This window comes from Cupressus sempervirens, chromosome 2, assembly GCF_028749045.1.
Source record: "Cupressus sempervirens isolate cs-2001-9-10 chromosome 2, ASM2874904v1, whole genome shotgun sequence".
Lineage (NCBI taxonomy): Eukaryota > Viridiplantae > Streptophyta > Pinopsida > Cupressales > Cupressaceae > Cupressus > Cupressus sempervirens.
In genome coordinates this window covers 631,134,398-631,151,181 of record NC_143119.1, presented here as the reverse complement: position 1 = coordinate 631,151,181, position 16,784 = coordinate 631,134,398, and the positions used below count along the sequence as shown (strand labels likewise).

General features: G+C 35.4%; 1 protein-coding gene across 1 annotated transcript in view; it reads left to right on the top strand.

The window, feature by feature from the left end:
- Positions 1-319: 319 nt before the first annotated feature.
- LOC149574950 (Peptidase family M48 family protein) overlaps positions 320-16,784 on the top strand; it is a 175,934-nt gene continuing 159,469 nt past the window's right edge. Inside the window, exons 1-2 of the mRNA XM_089814795.1 lie at positions 320-472; positions 608-712. Of these exons, the coding sequence (XP_089670921.1) occupies positions 344-472; positions 608-712 (234 nt within the window). The 5' untranslated portion in view covers positions 320-343. The remainder of the gene's footprint in view (positions 473-607; positions 713-16,784) is intronic.

Genomic DNA, 16,784 nt, shown 5'->3' with positions numbered 1-16,784 from the left:
CCACTTCTTTACAAATTATTCAATCAAAACTATTTAAATAAATTATCCTCGCATAAGAATAAATTAAGAGTACTTATCTCTAATATACATAGCTTTTAAATCATGTAAGCCTGCAACACGTAACTGCTATTTACACCAATTATTTTCTCGCTTATTAATAGGGCTTTCTCAATTAACCAACAGGAAAATTGGTGGCAATAAAAAAAGCGGAATTTTTTCAAATTAGATTTAATTGGAACGTGTGGCCAAAGAAGAGACTGTAATTACGAGGAACTAAATCCAGAATGATATATTACAAAGGAGGACAAGCTTTATAAAAATGGTGGAATAAGTACAGGTGATAATGCAGACGTGGAGGGTGAGTAGGCAGCATCCATTTCCAGCCGGACCATGGATTGGCGCCAGAGGAGCTGCAAATTGTGCTACTGTAAGCATGGCAACAGCCACTCTGTATGGTTCTTTATCATCACAGGTATTTCGCCCACCACTGTTTGCAAATTTATTAGATTCATATCATCTGGCACTATTTATAGCTTTCTTCAATTCATATTCACCGGTGCCAATTATAGCTATCCGACCCTTATTTGTGTGGATTTTGGGTTTACAGAGGGGTTACCGATTTAGAAAACGTGCAGACTGGAAAGTGAGAGCAGCAGCAGTTGTAGCGAAAGGCCTTCGGCCTGAAGATTTCATGCATCCTCTTGACAAACAGGTAGCTGCCTTGCCTTTGCATCATTCATTCTTCTATGATTATAATCAAGCACTTAATAAAAGGATAATTTAAAAGGATAATTTAATAATGTCCATGAGACCAAAAGAACCAGACCAAAAGATTGGCATGCAAGCTTCACTTTGGTACACAAGGATTCTAAGTTTTTAAAGTTTATAAACTCCTCTTGGTGTCAGTTCTTATGTAGTGGATTACAATAAAGAAACTTTGCAGCCTTGTCCAACCTTGTCTCTTAAATAAGGTGTTTAGGTTGTCTACTCTCAAGGTGTCTTTGTGGTTGATATAGATGTAACTGTACATTAGACACTCTATAATCTAGTGATATATTGTCTCTCCTACACCCTTGTTATAAAATAGGAATGTTCTTGGTTGGGACTTTTCCTTAGGTTGCGATCATTTGCTGGTTTCATATCTAAAATGATGTGCGTTAGTCTTTAATTGGATGTAAGCTCTTTCATATGGTTCCATGTGAGATTAAATTGTTTGCAATCAATACTTTTTTGTCCACATGGCCATCTTTAAGGTTTCTTATACTAATTCATTTCCTGTGTTATGTAGACAATCCTACAAGTTAATGTCCCTTTATTTATCTGCTTGTCGTTTGGTTTCATCCTTGTGTTTTCTTCTGCCTAAATATTCTTAATAACAAGGCTAGGCCATTAGTGGTTCTCCATTCTGAGTTTATTTTAGATAGCTTAACAATTGGACTATCATTGATGCTTTCATTGGGACAGTAGTTGTCTTGGTTAACAAAATTGCACATGGAACTGAAGTCTAAACTTTAAGGTAGCTCATAATTAAATGTTGTTGAATATTTTCTACTTGCCTTCGTGTCTGATTTGACATGATGTTGCCTCAAATTTCACAACCACAAATGTTTGCTAGACCAAATAGGATTCTCTTGGTTTTCAAATTGCATAATTCCACACTCTCTGCATCAATTTTGTAGTGAATGTAAAGCTTTGCATCCCTTTTGAATTCTTATTATTTTACATGTTTCCTAGCTGAGCTTATTGTAAAACCTTGAGTCCAAAGTACTTGTATCCTTCTATTATTTCTAGAGAAATTTATTTATTTTTCTTTGTAATAAGATCACTATCTTGGTTTGGTAGTGTTTGCTTCCATCCTTACCTCCTAATAAAAATTTTCTAGACTCCTCAAATCCTTTCTCAACTACTGGCTGTTTTTTAAATTAGAGTGACACCAGTCACATATAAGAGTAATATTTTTATGTGTCTATGTCATGTTCTCTTTTCAGAAACAAGGCCACAAAGAAGATCTCTAGCCTATCTCCATTTCCTATAGGCTAAAAGGTAAAACAACGGAAATATTTTTTTAATTTTATTTTGATCCTTGGCTCAGTAATTTGTAGTTTAAAGGGCAATACAAATAATATGATTATTAAAATAAAAAGTGTGTTGTAGACTAATAATTTTTTTTTATTTCAATAACTCAATGTTTTTTATAATACTTGAGGAAATTGGACGGAGCACTACAAAAGGAGGGTGCTTGTATTCATTTAAATCTCATGTTTTATCATCAGTTGACCATTCTAGTTTCAGAATTGTAGCTTTGTGTTCAAACCTGGTACACGAGTACCTAAATCCTTGGCTCTTGCAGATCTTAGAGGGCAAAAACTCTTGATTTTCCTTAATTGGATCAAGGAAATAATTCTTTATATCCATTGAGGTGATTCTACCCGAGGATCAGATTTGAGCTTAATAAATGTGGTTGCATAAACTTCAATTTATATTTGGAAGCAAATTGCATCACATCATCAAACCAACATTTTTGGGCCAACTTTTATGTTTACACGTTGCTACTATGTCACTACAATGAAACCAACATTTTTGAGTTAAGTTTCAAGTTTACATGTTGATAAGTGAAGTAAACATTTTGGGCCAACTTCAAAATGGCGAAGTTTTCTGAGTTGATTCAAGATCTTAAAGGTTATAGAAGCAAACCGAAAGTTATAAGAATGTGCAGATTGTAGAGATCTTTAGGTTTTAGAATTGATTGTGCTTGTTTGTTGCCAGTTTATAATATATTTCGTGCACCATCATTTAGGAGAGTTTTGAGAGGGGTTTTCATCATTTATTGTCATAAAAGCATTTCTAGCAACTTTTCTTAGTAGCAGTGTTAAATTGGATCTCATGTTCTATCATCACTTTGCCATTCAACTTCCGGAATTTGAGCTTTGTGGTCAAGTTTGCATCCGAGGACGAAATCACTTGTTTTGGAGATCTTGGAGGACAAAAACTTCTTGCTTTCCATTGAATTGAGGATGAAATCTTCCACATCAGTTGAGGTCGTTCTACCCAAGGATCTGTTTGAGCTCTTTTGATTGTAGTTGTCCAATTTATATCTACATGAAAACTGCACCTCATCATCAAATCGACGTATGTGGGCCAAGTTTCAAGTTTACATGATGCTGCTATAACGTTGCTGTTGCAAAATTACTGTTAGTACTTTAAATTGTTTGGGTCAAGTTTCAAGTTTACAATTTGTCACCGTAGTGTTTCTGCAGTGAAATCAACATGTCTGGACCGAGTTTCAAGTGTTGAAGATTCTTAATTTATTGAAGGCCTTAAGGACTAGAGTGTAATGTCCCTTGTCAGGATCTTACATAATTTACCTAAATTCTTCATACTGAACTTTTTGCAGACACATCTTTTCTTTTTTATATCCTTTTTGGATGATTTAATATTTTTTTATATATCTTGATAAGAGAAAAGGTGTGTCATTTCATTTAATTAATTATTTTATTTATTAACATTAATATTGTTATTATGTTATTATTTATTATTAATAGTAATAATATTATTTTTAATATTAATATTATCATATAATGCATAATATATACACTTCACTTTGTATATTATGATTATTAATCTAAATATTATATTTTATCGTTTTATATAATAATATTTAATTCTCATACTTTAATATTAATAAATAATGCAATATTAAGATATGATTATAATAACTATACCATTATCAATATTATATTATTATTATTTTATTTAGTTATTATTATCTATTCATTAATATTTTAATTTTATAGATTTTAGTTTGACAGCGATATCACAGTCCTCCCCTCTCAAATTTTGCTTGCCTTCAAGCAAAAAAGATATATTCATAACTTTTCTTGTAGAGCACATACTTGAATGCAAGAAAGTATAACGGATTTATGGAGTATGCATGAAAATAAGAAGCATACACAAAGTAAACACACGAGTGCATAAAAACACGAAGTAGACACATGAATACATGAAGACATGAAGTAGAGACGATGCAAACATATAATGCATGCATTCTTGATTAATGCCTTACGATTTGCAATGAGCTAGGGTCAACAAAAAGATTTACAAAATTTACTTCTTCGATAGAATCCTACAACTACAAGTGATCATTAGTACATACGTGTATATATAATTTCAAGAGAATGTGAGTCATGATAAATTACTCCACGCCCATCCCGTACTAAGCCCAAGAGCGGAACTTTGACCCTCTTGGCCTCGGTGGCAGGTGTTAAGCATCCACCGAGGTGGCCTACTTAGCGGGATGCTTGTTTTGTTTTGGTCTTATTATTGTTCTTAGTCGACAAGAATACTTAGGATGTAACAGATTGCTTAGGCACCAAACTCAACGGCTTCCCTCAAGGTTTTATGGATGCAAGCCTTTAAGCCTTTCTTGGGCGTGTTCGCAAGGCACTTGGGGATGTTGATCTCTACCTTATCTTGGGAATGACCTGTTGGCTGGATTTACACTAGCCTCTCCTTGAATACACCTCTTTTCTCTCTCGTCAAACTACCCTATAGGTAAATTAGTAATAAACTATATGTGAATTAAGAAGACCATGCTTTCTTGGTTATTATTCTAGTCTGTGAGAATGTTGAGAAACAATAGGTTGCTTAGACACCAAACTCAAAGGTTTCCCTCAAGATTTTACAGATCCAAGCCCTTAAGCCTTTCTTGGACATGTTTGCAAGGCGCTTGGGATTGCTGTTCCCTACCCTATCTTGGAATAACCAATTGGTTAAATTTACACAGGCCTCTCCCTTATTACTTTTCTGCTCTTCTTCCCAACTTAGAATCAATAACCAGTTTGAGCATGTGTGTTTATGAAAGATCATGTTATGATATTCTTTCTTATCAAATTTTTATTATGTTTAACTAAGAAGGTAGGCAATAGTGTTCATACTGGCCACGAAGATGCAAAGTTGTGTCTTATGATTGGAATGTCTTTTCTGTTTTTTCCGATGATGCTAGCAGTGTAAGAGATCTCACTATATGTAATATACAGTTCTGCAAACCAGATGCTTATTAATTTTCTTTCTTATATTTCTCCGTTGACTTTGTTGTTGACGATTACTAATGCGTATTTTTTTTTCATTGATAAGTAAAGCTAAGCACATGTATATTTATCATCATATTCTTGATTCATTATTACATTACAGTATAGATAACCGCTTTCTTCCAGGACTGTGTAATCATTGCAGACCTTAATTATATTGATTTGTATACTGGTTACTGAGCATCTCAAATTTGATAATGATAATATGATCGCATGAAACTTATATTTTGCATGCCATGGAGTGGATTATAGTGATAGTTTACTATTTCTGATATGAGTATTTATTCTTGCAACTATGGTGTCGTCTGGGATTAAGATGCAATTACTTGCAACCGTCTTTATGCCAAGAAGGCAAGTGCTCAATCAAGCAGATCGAAATAGCTTAAATAGAAATAAGTTGTAATATGATGATTGGATGATCGATTTTGAACTCCTTACATATCTTGATTTTTACTGGATGGTCTTATCCATTAGAACTCAAAATACATGTTGTTCTTCACTCCGGAATTGTCCTCAAGAAACTGTACCCATCCATAACAGCTAGCATTGCTCAAATGATTATATAATTGTTGATTAAGCTCGTACACTAATCACATCTTTTTATTTACAAAGTATTATTGTCACCATGTACCTATTCATAATGGAATCATAATATAATATTGACTGTCTAATCATTGGTTGGATAATTAGTATAGTACCTGGCTTATTCTTATGGATCTTCAAATATATTCTCATCGATAAAACATAAGGCTTGATAATATTCTTCGACGTCCTATTAGGATTCTTTACCTCCCAACACCTCATATTGTTTTGCATCAATCTGCAATAATCATAAATCTTCATATTTGATAATAAATCGATTGTGATGTGGTGCAAGAGCACCTCAAATATTCAAGCCACAGTTGAAGATTATAAAGACCGCAAAGATCATCAAAACAAATCAGAAGGAAGGAATGTATAAACAAGGTCATCAAATCAATTGGGCAGTCTTGGAACCTATAATGATGCTAAAATAATATTAGGTCTTCAAGATAGGTTATAGGTATAGGAAAAGTTTAATTTTTAATAAAACCATTGTATGGCTTTTCAAGTTCAAACATTAAATAAAAAAAGGTAACGGCTGGTTTGGAGGGAAGTTTAAGTTGTAATAATTTTAAAATACCCAACTCAACGATGATAGTTGGTTGGAGTTAGTTATTATAGGGTGTCTTATAAATTGGAAAGAGTCTCTGATGTAAAGGGGAGAGAATATATTGAAAGATTGGTATGTACGGACTGGTGAACAACAATATTAAAACTTAGATATTTTACAACTCAAATTCCATATTGTGGCCGCAAACCGATTGGTTGGCTCTACAAATGCATTAATAAAGTTTCCTTCATCATTCCAAGTACTTTGTTGATAAGTTTCATGTTATTATAGGTTTGTTGTTACGCCTGTTGCAAAACGAGTAGATTTCTTTTAATTATTTATTTGCTATAGTAGGTTTTAAAGGAAATGAAGATCTTTCCATGAGGATGAAGGCCTGATACTCATGGAAAGAGTTATTCTAACATGTATGATATATTACTAACCAAGCACGTGCAGAACTAAACAAGATAGAGATTCTACCCGAACAAGGGGTCTATTTGTTGATTGGAGACATTAAACAATGTCCATGTGAAGGTGAATCCATTGTTAGTTGGGATTGGAAATGTGTGTAATCAAGTGATTGAGAAAACCCTAGTTCAAGAGTAAGAAGTGCTAGGAGGAGTTTGCCATATGGTTCCCTTGTAAATTGTATCATTTATTATTTTATTTTCATTATTGTGAACTCTCTCCACATCAATTGGTATCAAAGCGAGGGAAAGGTCTTGTGGAGGCGTAATTGGTCTTGCGAAGTTGGTTCTTGAATCCCTTAGTGAGCCCTTGTAGTTGAACTATCTTGAGAGGAGTAACCCTATAGTAGATTCTTGTACCAAGTTGATCAAGCAACCATGTCTGAAGGAGAAGAAGAGATTCCTACAAGGTTGACAAATATGGAGTTGGCAAAGATAGTGAAAGAACAAGTGGCAGATAACAAAAATTTAAGGGCATCATTAGACCAAAGGGACAAAGAGAATGCTGAAAAAGATAGATTGATAAACTCCATGATGGAGAGGCTGTCAGCAATAGAGAAGAAAGATAAGAGCATTAGATTGGATGAAGAAGTCAGAGATGAAGAAGAGGAAGAAGAACCCAAAGAAGAAGAAAAGGACCCTGAGGAAGTAAGAATGGCTAAGTTGGCAAAAGCCATAAGAAATGAAGATAAAAGGGTAAGGACAAACTTACCCATGTATGGAGGAAAGATGGATGATGAAGAACTAATAGATTGGTTCAGTGCAATGGAAAATTGCTTTGAGTGTGAAGGGATAGAAGAGAAGGAAAAAGTGAAGATAGCAAAGTCTAGGTTGAAGGGACATGCTTTGTTGTTGTGGGATTGCATCCAGGTAGACAGATGGAAGAATGGTAGAACCAAGATCACATCTTGGTATACTATGGTGGACAAAATGAAGGCAAAATTTTTGCCAAAGGATTATAGAGTACAGTTGTACAAGAAAATGAGAGATTTCAGGCAAAAGGAGATGGATGTACAGAAGTACACTGAGGAATTTCACAAGCTTGATATTAGGGTGGATCATGATGAAGAGATGGAAGAAAAGATTGCAAGGTATATGGGGGGACTAAGGTTCAATATCCAGGATGAACTTAGTCTTGCTACCCCAAGGTCAGTTGATGAATGTTATCAGTTAGCCTTGAGGGCTGAAGAGAAGATAAGAAGGAGACAAGAAAAGCAGAGCAGCAATAGAGGTGGATCTTCCATGAGAGGAAGAGGGGGAAGAGGTACTACTGATTTTCAGAGCAGCAATGATAAGGATAAGGACAAAACATTTTTAGAATCAAGAGGGGGTTATAGAGGTGGAAGAAGTGGAGGAAGAGGAAGTGGAGTGTTCACGGGAAGATGCTTCACTTGTAATGAAGTAGGCCATCAGTCCTTTCAGTGTCGTAAATGGCAGGAAGACAAAGGGAGAGAGAGAAGAGAAGACTTGGTTGATGAAGAGCCAAGAAAGGATGAGCAGAATGAACCCATTGAACTTCTTCCAGAAGAAGGAGAGTGCTTACTGATGGGAAGAAGCAATCAAATACCAAAAGATCCAAGCATATTCAGATCAAATTGTCTCATTCAAGGCAAGGTATGCAAGTTTATAATTGATTCAGGGGCAAGTAATAATATGTTGTCTTATGAAGTTGTTAAGAAATTGAATTTGAAAACTTTTGCACATGCTGCTCCTTATTATGCTACTTGGGTCAATGAGAATCAAAATTTGTTGGTTAAAGATCAAGTGATGGTTGAGTTTTCAGTTGGGAGTTATAGAGACAAGGTACTATGTGATGTCATGCACATGACTTGTGGGCATCTCATTTTGGGAAGATCTTGGCAATGTTCAAGGAGAGTCATGCATAATGGCTATGAAAATACATATTTAGTTCAACAAGGAAAGGTGAAGTATAAGTTGCATCCATTGGTGAGGAGTCATAAGGAAACTATATTGATGTGTTTTGGTAGAGATATTCTAGTGCAGGATCAGGGTACTCCACATTATGATACTGGTTGGAAGCAATGCCAGGCTAAGAGGCAGGACAATCTAGGGGTGGCAGGGCTGTTTGAACAACCTTTTGTTTTGGTTGGAGCAATGAAGTGTCCTCTAAGAGGGCAGATAGATGAAGATGACATGGTGACAGAGCAGAGACAAATAAAGACTTTCCAACAGTCTAATGTGCAGCAGCAATACTATCAAGCAAGAGGATAGTCTAACCCAAATATTTATGTATCTAAATCTTGGTGTGTGACTGTAGGAACCAGGATGAAGGAGCAGATCACTTTGGGGAATAATTTCACCCCTCAACAGCAGCAGATGGGAGCAAGGAACAATGGATCATAGGTCAACTCTTGGGGCAAGAGTTCCTTTTATGGTGGGAAGTATGGTGCAGGAGCACCTCAAATATTCAAGCCACAGTTGAAGATTATAAAGACCGCAAAGATCATCAAAACAAATCAGAAGGAAGGAATGTATAAACAAGGTCATCAAATCAATTGGGCAGTCTTGGAACCTATAATGATGCTAAAATAATATTAGGTCTTCAAGATAGGTTATAGGTATAGGAAAGAGTTTAATGTTTAATAAAACCATTGTATGGCTTTTCAAGTTCAAACATTAAATAAAAAAAGGTAACGGCTGGTTTAGAGGGAAGTTTAAGTTGTAATAATTTTAAAATACCCAACTCAACGATGATAGTTGGTTGGAGTCAGTTATTATAGGGTGTCTTATAAATTGGAAAGAGTCTCTGATGTAAAGGGGAGAGAATATATTGAAAGACTGGTATGTACGGATTGGTGAACAACAATATTAAAACTTAGATATTTTACAACTCAAATTCCATATTGTGGTCCGCAAACCAATTGGTTGGCTCTACAAATGCATTAATAAAGTTTCCTTCATCATTCCAAGTATTTTGTTGATAAGTTTCATGTTATTATAGGTTTGTTGTTACGCCTGTTGCAGAATGAGTAGATTTCTTTTAATTATTTATTTGCTGTAGTAGGTTTTAAAGGAAATGAAGATCTTTCCATGAGGATGAAGGCCCGATACTCATGGAAAGAGTTATTCTAACATGTATGATATATTACTAACCAAGCACGTGCAGAACTAAACAAGATAGAGATTCTACCCGAACAAGGGGTCTATTTGTTGATTGGAGACATTAAACAATGTCCATGTGAAGGTGAATCCATTGTTAGTTGGGATTGGAAATGTGTGTAATCAAGTGATTGAGAAAACCCTAGTTCAAGAGTAAGAAGTGCTAGGAGGAGTTTGCCATATGGTTCCCTTGTAAATTGTGTCATTTATTATTTTATTTTCATTATTGTGAACTCGCTCCACATCATGATGGTTCATATCGTTCTTTGGATTAGATATCAATCTTAGCATAACTTAATCATTAATTGTAATTCTGTTAACTTCTAAATTATTAATTGTAATTCTGTTAACTTCTGACCTCTCTCTATTTCTGTGGTTTGCTTGAACACTTCTTACTATTCTTAGTGAGACTGTGTCAATTGGATCATTGTATGTGATTAGCTTCGAACTGCTCAAAATATTATAACTCCAATATTATAGGGTCGTGTTCAGACAAATACAATGACATGATGATGGAGTGCTATTGTCGATGCTGCTTATTCGGAAATCAGATAGTGCCGAAGACTACTAGTGTATGATTGTTTAATCTTAATGTGGTTGATATCCATTGGTTGTGTTGACTCCTCCTCGGTGACAACAGACTCCTGATATAGCAATCTTTTCATCAATATATTTTCATAGCACAACATTTGATGCATATTCTTATTCTTATTATTATATCTTCCTCTGTGTATATTTTTTTCTTCCCCTCAGGCTGCATGAACATGCTTTGATACCATTTGTAGTCTCCTTGTCGGGACCTTACATAAGTTATTTAAAGTTCTCATATTGAACTTTTTGCAGACCAATTCCATATATCTAATATTATCTTCTATATGCTTTTTGGGTGATTAATATTTCTGTATATACCTTGATATGAGAAAAGGTGTGTCTTTTCATTTAATTAATTATTTTATTTATTAACATTAGTATTGCTGTTGAGTTATTATCTATTAATATTAATAATATGATTTTTTTTTTTTTTAATATTGAAAAAGTTTAATCAACAATATAGATATCTTTCAATTTGAAAAACAACCAACCGTCACTAATATACAAAAATGGAGGCAGGTGTTTTAACTATCAAAGGACAATAACCTAGAAGGGACTGCACATATTGTTTTTTACATGAGCATCCAAAAGAGCGTTGGATTCAAAAAGCTCGACATTAACAAGAAAAGAAGTAAACACTAGGACTTCTGATAACCATGCTTTGGCTGAACAGTAGTACCAACAGGTGCTGTTGCAAATACAAGACATGTATTTGCCCCCTTATCAGTATGCAGATGACATTTTTCCAGAAGATTGCTAAGCTCATCAATTTCCGTCTGTGTAAGAAAACTTTGATATTTCTCAATGTACTGCACTGCCTTGACTTCATCTTTGTAGATTTGCAGAACTTCATCATGCATCAACTTCATGAATTTGGACTTTGGAATCTCCAAGCAGAAGGATATTTGTGACATGATGTAAAAATGTATGAGTTTAAGATTAAACTCAGTAGGGCACCTTCTGATGTTTTGAAATATCTCCTTGTTCCTTTCCTTCCAAAGAATCCATAGTACTTCACTAGTAAGAGTAAACCAGAATTTGTTAAAAGATAAGTTGAAAGATCTCACATAACTAGCCAAAATTTCACACCAAGAGAAACCAGTAATATTCTTCCAATCAATTGGAGATCCAAAGAAAATGGCCCAAACTTTAATTGCATAAATACAATAAAAAAAAATGCTCAAAACTTTCGGGTTTATTACACAATTTGCAGGTCATAGGCTCAACATTAATGGACGACAACACTGACCCAACAACAAGCTTCTTAATCAACAACAACCATCTAAAATGAATAACCTTAGGCTCACAGGGACCCTTCCAAAAATAATCAAAGAAAAAATGCCAGTTTGAGAAAGGACAGTCTAAACCCCAACAATTAACTATAAGCTGTAACATAGAGTGATCAATTTTAAACATTCCATAAATTTGTTTAGCATAAGGTTGTCAATAACAGTGCCATCATTCCATTTTATATTTTTGATAAAAGTATCACTATCCATGATTTTTCCAATTTTCTGCTTGCTTATCACTGTGGACAGAAGAGTATAGGTCTTCCTTTGAGACTTAGGGATATCAAACTTACTGGATATCTCATCCCATGACCCAAGCCTGCTATTCATCATTAAATCACTAATCAGAGAAATACCTTTCTCATTCCATTTTTTTGCAGAGCAACTCTGAGTAAGAGCAAGAGGTTTATTATTCAAATACAGACCCCACTAGATTGATCTGTCAACAACAATATATTTTGAAGGTCCCCTAGTGGCATTTCTATAGGAGATGAACTCCCTCACTTGTGACCATGCAGACCAGAGGGAGTTAAACACTTTAGACCCAAACATCTTTATCTTAAAGTCTCCCATGATAATATCCCAAAATGAAATGTTAGCCCAATGTTTACCTTTTTTAATTACAGACCGTTCAACATTGTTTCTCACAAGAACCTTCCAAGATTCATTCCCCCAAAAAGCTTTGAATATCCATTTAGCCGCAAAAGCAATACCTTGAATTCTAATATCTTTAATCCCCAACTCCCCCAACTGTTTGGGGAGGCAACACCACTCCCATTTAACACAATGTCTCTTCTTGGATCCCAAGCCATTCAACCACAAAAAGTCTCTGAGAATTTTTTCAATCATATCAAACTGAGATTTAGTAAACAACCAAGTCGAAGCAAAATAAACATGATGGGAAGAAAGGACCTTCTACACAACCTGAACTCTCTCAGCCAATGAAAGGGAGTGGGTCTGCCATCTGATATGTTTTCTATTAATCGTGCTGAACATTCACTCCCACATATTAGCAAAGGAAGGTTTCAGAGAAAATGGAATACCCAAATATCTAGTAATAGTATTAGGCCCAGTCCATTTCCAACCCATCTTTGTTAACCAACTAGGAGGTACCTCCTTCCATCCCATAATAGATGACTTGTGGGGGGCCACTTTGGCTCCAGAAACAGTGTAGAAACAATTAAGTCTATTGAGAGCCACATAAAAGTTATCTTCAGATAGTTCCAAATAAAGAGCAGTGTCATCCGTGAACTGAGCATTGATCAATTCCTCTACATTAGGGAGAGTGATGCCCTTAATAGGATGCCCTAAAGAAGAATCCCTTAGTATGTAAAAAAGAGCATCAACAACAATGACAAATAAGGAGGGTGCAATAGGACAACCTTGTCTGATAGACCTCTGTAGGATAATAGGGTCTGATAATTCCCCGTTCACCTCAATAACAATAGATGAAACCTGAAACCCAATTTCAATCCATTTGCAGAAGTAAGAAGGAAAGCCAAAAGCTTTCAACATTCCAATGACAAAGTGCCACTCAACTCTATCATAAGCCTTCTCAAAATCAAGAAGGATCGTAGCCACATCTTGCCCACTAGCCTTAGCCCAATTCATAGCTTCCCAACTAGTGATAAGGTTCTCCAAAATATATCTTCCCTTTATGAAACCAGTTTGAGTGATTGAAACAATATTTTTTGTAATTTCTGCAATTCTTCTAGCCAACACTTTAGTAATAATTTTATATGATAGACTAAGCAGGGTGATGGGCCTCCAATTCTTGACCAGGGATCTATACCTAGCTTTAGGGAGCAACTTAATGACCCCTCTATTCACAATACTGCCCAGAGAACCAAATTCAAAGGCATCATTATAAATTAGCAAAAGCTCTTCTCCAATCCATTCTATATTATCTTTATAAAATTCGACAGGCAACCCATTCAGACCTGGAGATTTGTCATTAGCCATAGCTTTGATAGCCTCTTGAATCTCCTTTAAAGAGATTCTTCTATTAAGCTTATCACTTTCACTTTTAGGAACCTTCTTAGGGATCATCTTCAAGCATTTTTTCAACTCTTTATGCTGATCTTGACCAAATTCTGACCAAATTCTGAAGAGAACAATTCAGAATAGAAATTGAAAAACAGCCTCCTTAATAACTTTTGGATCATTTGTTTTGCCACCCTCCACCTAAATATCTTCTATCTTTTCTGCCTTTTGCGTAGCCTCGATGATGTTAAAAAAAATCTAGATCCTATACCTCCCTCTCTTAGCCAGTTCATTTTTGCCTGAATCCTTTGCCCTTGGATTTTATATCTATGAAGAAAACCTAATTGATGCTTAATATAAACCAAGTCATTCAGAAGCAATGGGTCATCTGGTTTATTCTGGATAGCAAATTCTGCTTCATTTAATTTGATTTGAAGGTCATTCTCTTCTTCATTTCTATCCTTGGCCACTATTTTTGCAATAATCTGATAATTTTTTTTTTTCTAGGATTCCACTAGTTGACACCATTGTTTAGCTGGCCTTAAAGATTGATTTCACATTTTTGACAAGAATGTCACCATTCTAATAGCCTCTTTATTATCAGGGTCCTTGAGTAATGAGGTATTTAACTTAAATACTTTGCATCTATTACTCTTACTGTTAACACTTTCATCCTTATTTATCAGAATCCTCGTAGAAATAGGAGAATGATCCGACATTGCAGCAAGTGACACAATTATTGGAGAATGACCCTCTTCAGTTTGAAATGAGAAAAAAGAAGATTCACAATATACCCTGTCCAATCTGCAGTAGGCTTTGTTTTGCCCTCCTTGATTATTGCTCCAGGTGAACCAAATGTCTTTGAAATTCTCCCTATTATTTTCCAGAGGGTCAATTAAATTAAAAAATCTTTTGAATTTTAACTAGAAGTATTGTTCATTACCTTTCCAAGAATGTTTCAATCCACCTTGTTTATCACATCCGGCTTCCACCATGTTAAAGTCCCTTGTAAAAATCCAATATGCTTTAGGCAATTTAGATGAACACCAATCCCATGACACAACTCTTTCTCTGTAATCATTTGGGGCATATATGTTGCATATCCCAATTATTTCCTCCTCATGTTTAAATGTCACCCAAAGTGCTCTTTGACATCATGAGCAACCATGTTGCAAGATGGAGTCAGCCCAATTGGGACCAATCAAAATGGCCACTCCACCTTTGCCTTTTTCATGTTCAGAATGAAACCCTATAGCTTTGTCCCATAGAAATTTTCTCATACAAGATGCTTGAAAACCGACAACTTTAATTTCTTAAAGACATATGATGTCCTTGTCTTTAAACTTATTACACCATTTTCTAACAATATATTTCCTGTCTATCATTTCAAGTCCTCTAACATTCCAACTATGAATATTAATCATCATGAGGGGGATTAATTAGAGGGAGGCTTTGGAGCCTTATAAAGTCTATTAAAACAATTCGGGATAGCATTCTTGCCACCAGCACTACCAGAGATAGATCTCTTCTCATGTCTTTCTTTTTTTTTCCTAACAACATCAGTGAATAGCCCCCCCAGATCTGTTTCTAAAGTCTTCTGAATCACAAGTGAGGGAGTACTGACCTCCTTAGGTTTACCAACCTTACTTCTGATAACCTGTGCCTTCTCCTTAATGGATCTAATGGCAAGTTGTTGAGCATTCAATCTGGCAGGGATCTCACCAAGCCTAATCTCAGCAGAATCACTTGGAGAGGTCACAGCGAGGGTCATGGGATGAACTTCACTAGGAAGATGTCTGGCCTGCATATCTAGGATCACCTCAAACTCTTTATCATATAAAGGATTATCTAAGGAAACAAACCCACCATACTCCAATAAATCAGCTTCAAAAGAAATTTTCGACGACAAAGAGTGATAAGACATACAACTATCCAAGTTTTCATTTGGTGTAAATGGTAAACCATCCTTAGCCGTGGCCTCAACATTATTAACCATTTCCAGAACTGATTCAATAACATTATTAACTTTCACATTAGCTTTATCAAAATGCACTTTAAGAGCCGAATAATTTTTCTTTATATGCCTATTAAGCTTACAATGAAAAAAAGCATGCAAATTACCTAACAGAGAAACCTCCTATGAGAAATTTTCTCCTTCTAGGTCTAGAGAAATAATATGAGGAAAAACCACATCGGGATCAAGGGCCACAAGAACACGTGCATTCAAATGGGGGAGAGTAACTCTAGATTCTTCAATCTGCAAAACAGACCCTAAGGGATTCAAGATATGTGAAATAAATGGCCAAATTCAGCTTGGAGATTTTTGATTTCCACCCAATTTGGCGTGGATCTTTTTATGATTTTTTCAAAATTACCATTTGATGACCACGCAAATGCTCTAAATAAAGAATGACCAACATTCCAAAACCTTTTTTTAGATTCTCTCCTGCATATTATGGTTTAAAAAAATTTAACAAAGAGCCCTTTTTGAAGCATTCTGCAGAAACTAACATGTAAAACAAATTTCTTTCCCCAAACAACATTTAACCATTTATCAAGAAATTTATGCGAAGGTAAAGCATTAACATCTAAGCAAATAAAGAAAATGACAATATTTCTTAACCGACTCTGCTCTGCTCTGCTCTAACAACTTTAACCATATCCACATTGGGAGACAAGGTTAGAGTTTTCAAACTGTCAGAAGGGTTCCTACCATCTTCTTGTCCAAGAGTGGGTCTGCCACCATCTCCGGCATCCCATCTATCTCCATGGGCTGCGGTTCTTCCCACTCTATTAGAACACTCTGAAACTGCTTTCCTTTCAAACTTACTCTCAAAATAAGCTGACTCGGGACAAACTGGTACTGAAATATTAGTAAGAATTGCTTTATAGCAAGGCTTCTTACTCTTTTTCTCAGAGCCAATATTGCCCATGATATCTTCATTGAAACCTTCCTTTCCATCATTACCAGAGTCCTCTAGTTTATCATTGCCTGAAGTGCTTTCCTCCACCGTTTTATCATCATTTTTACAAATTGGATTTTCACTCGGCGGTTCACTTGCCACAGCCTCATCATTACCATCCATCTGCTCTTTGTCACATGCACAAGCCAACG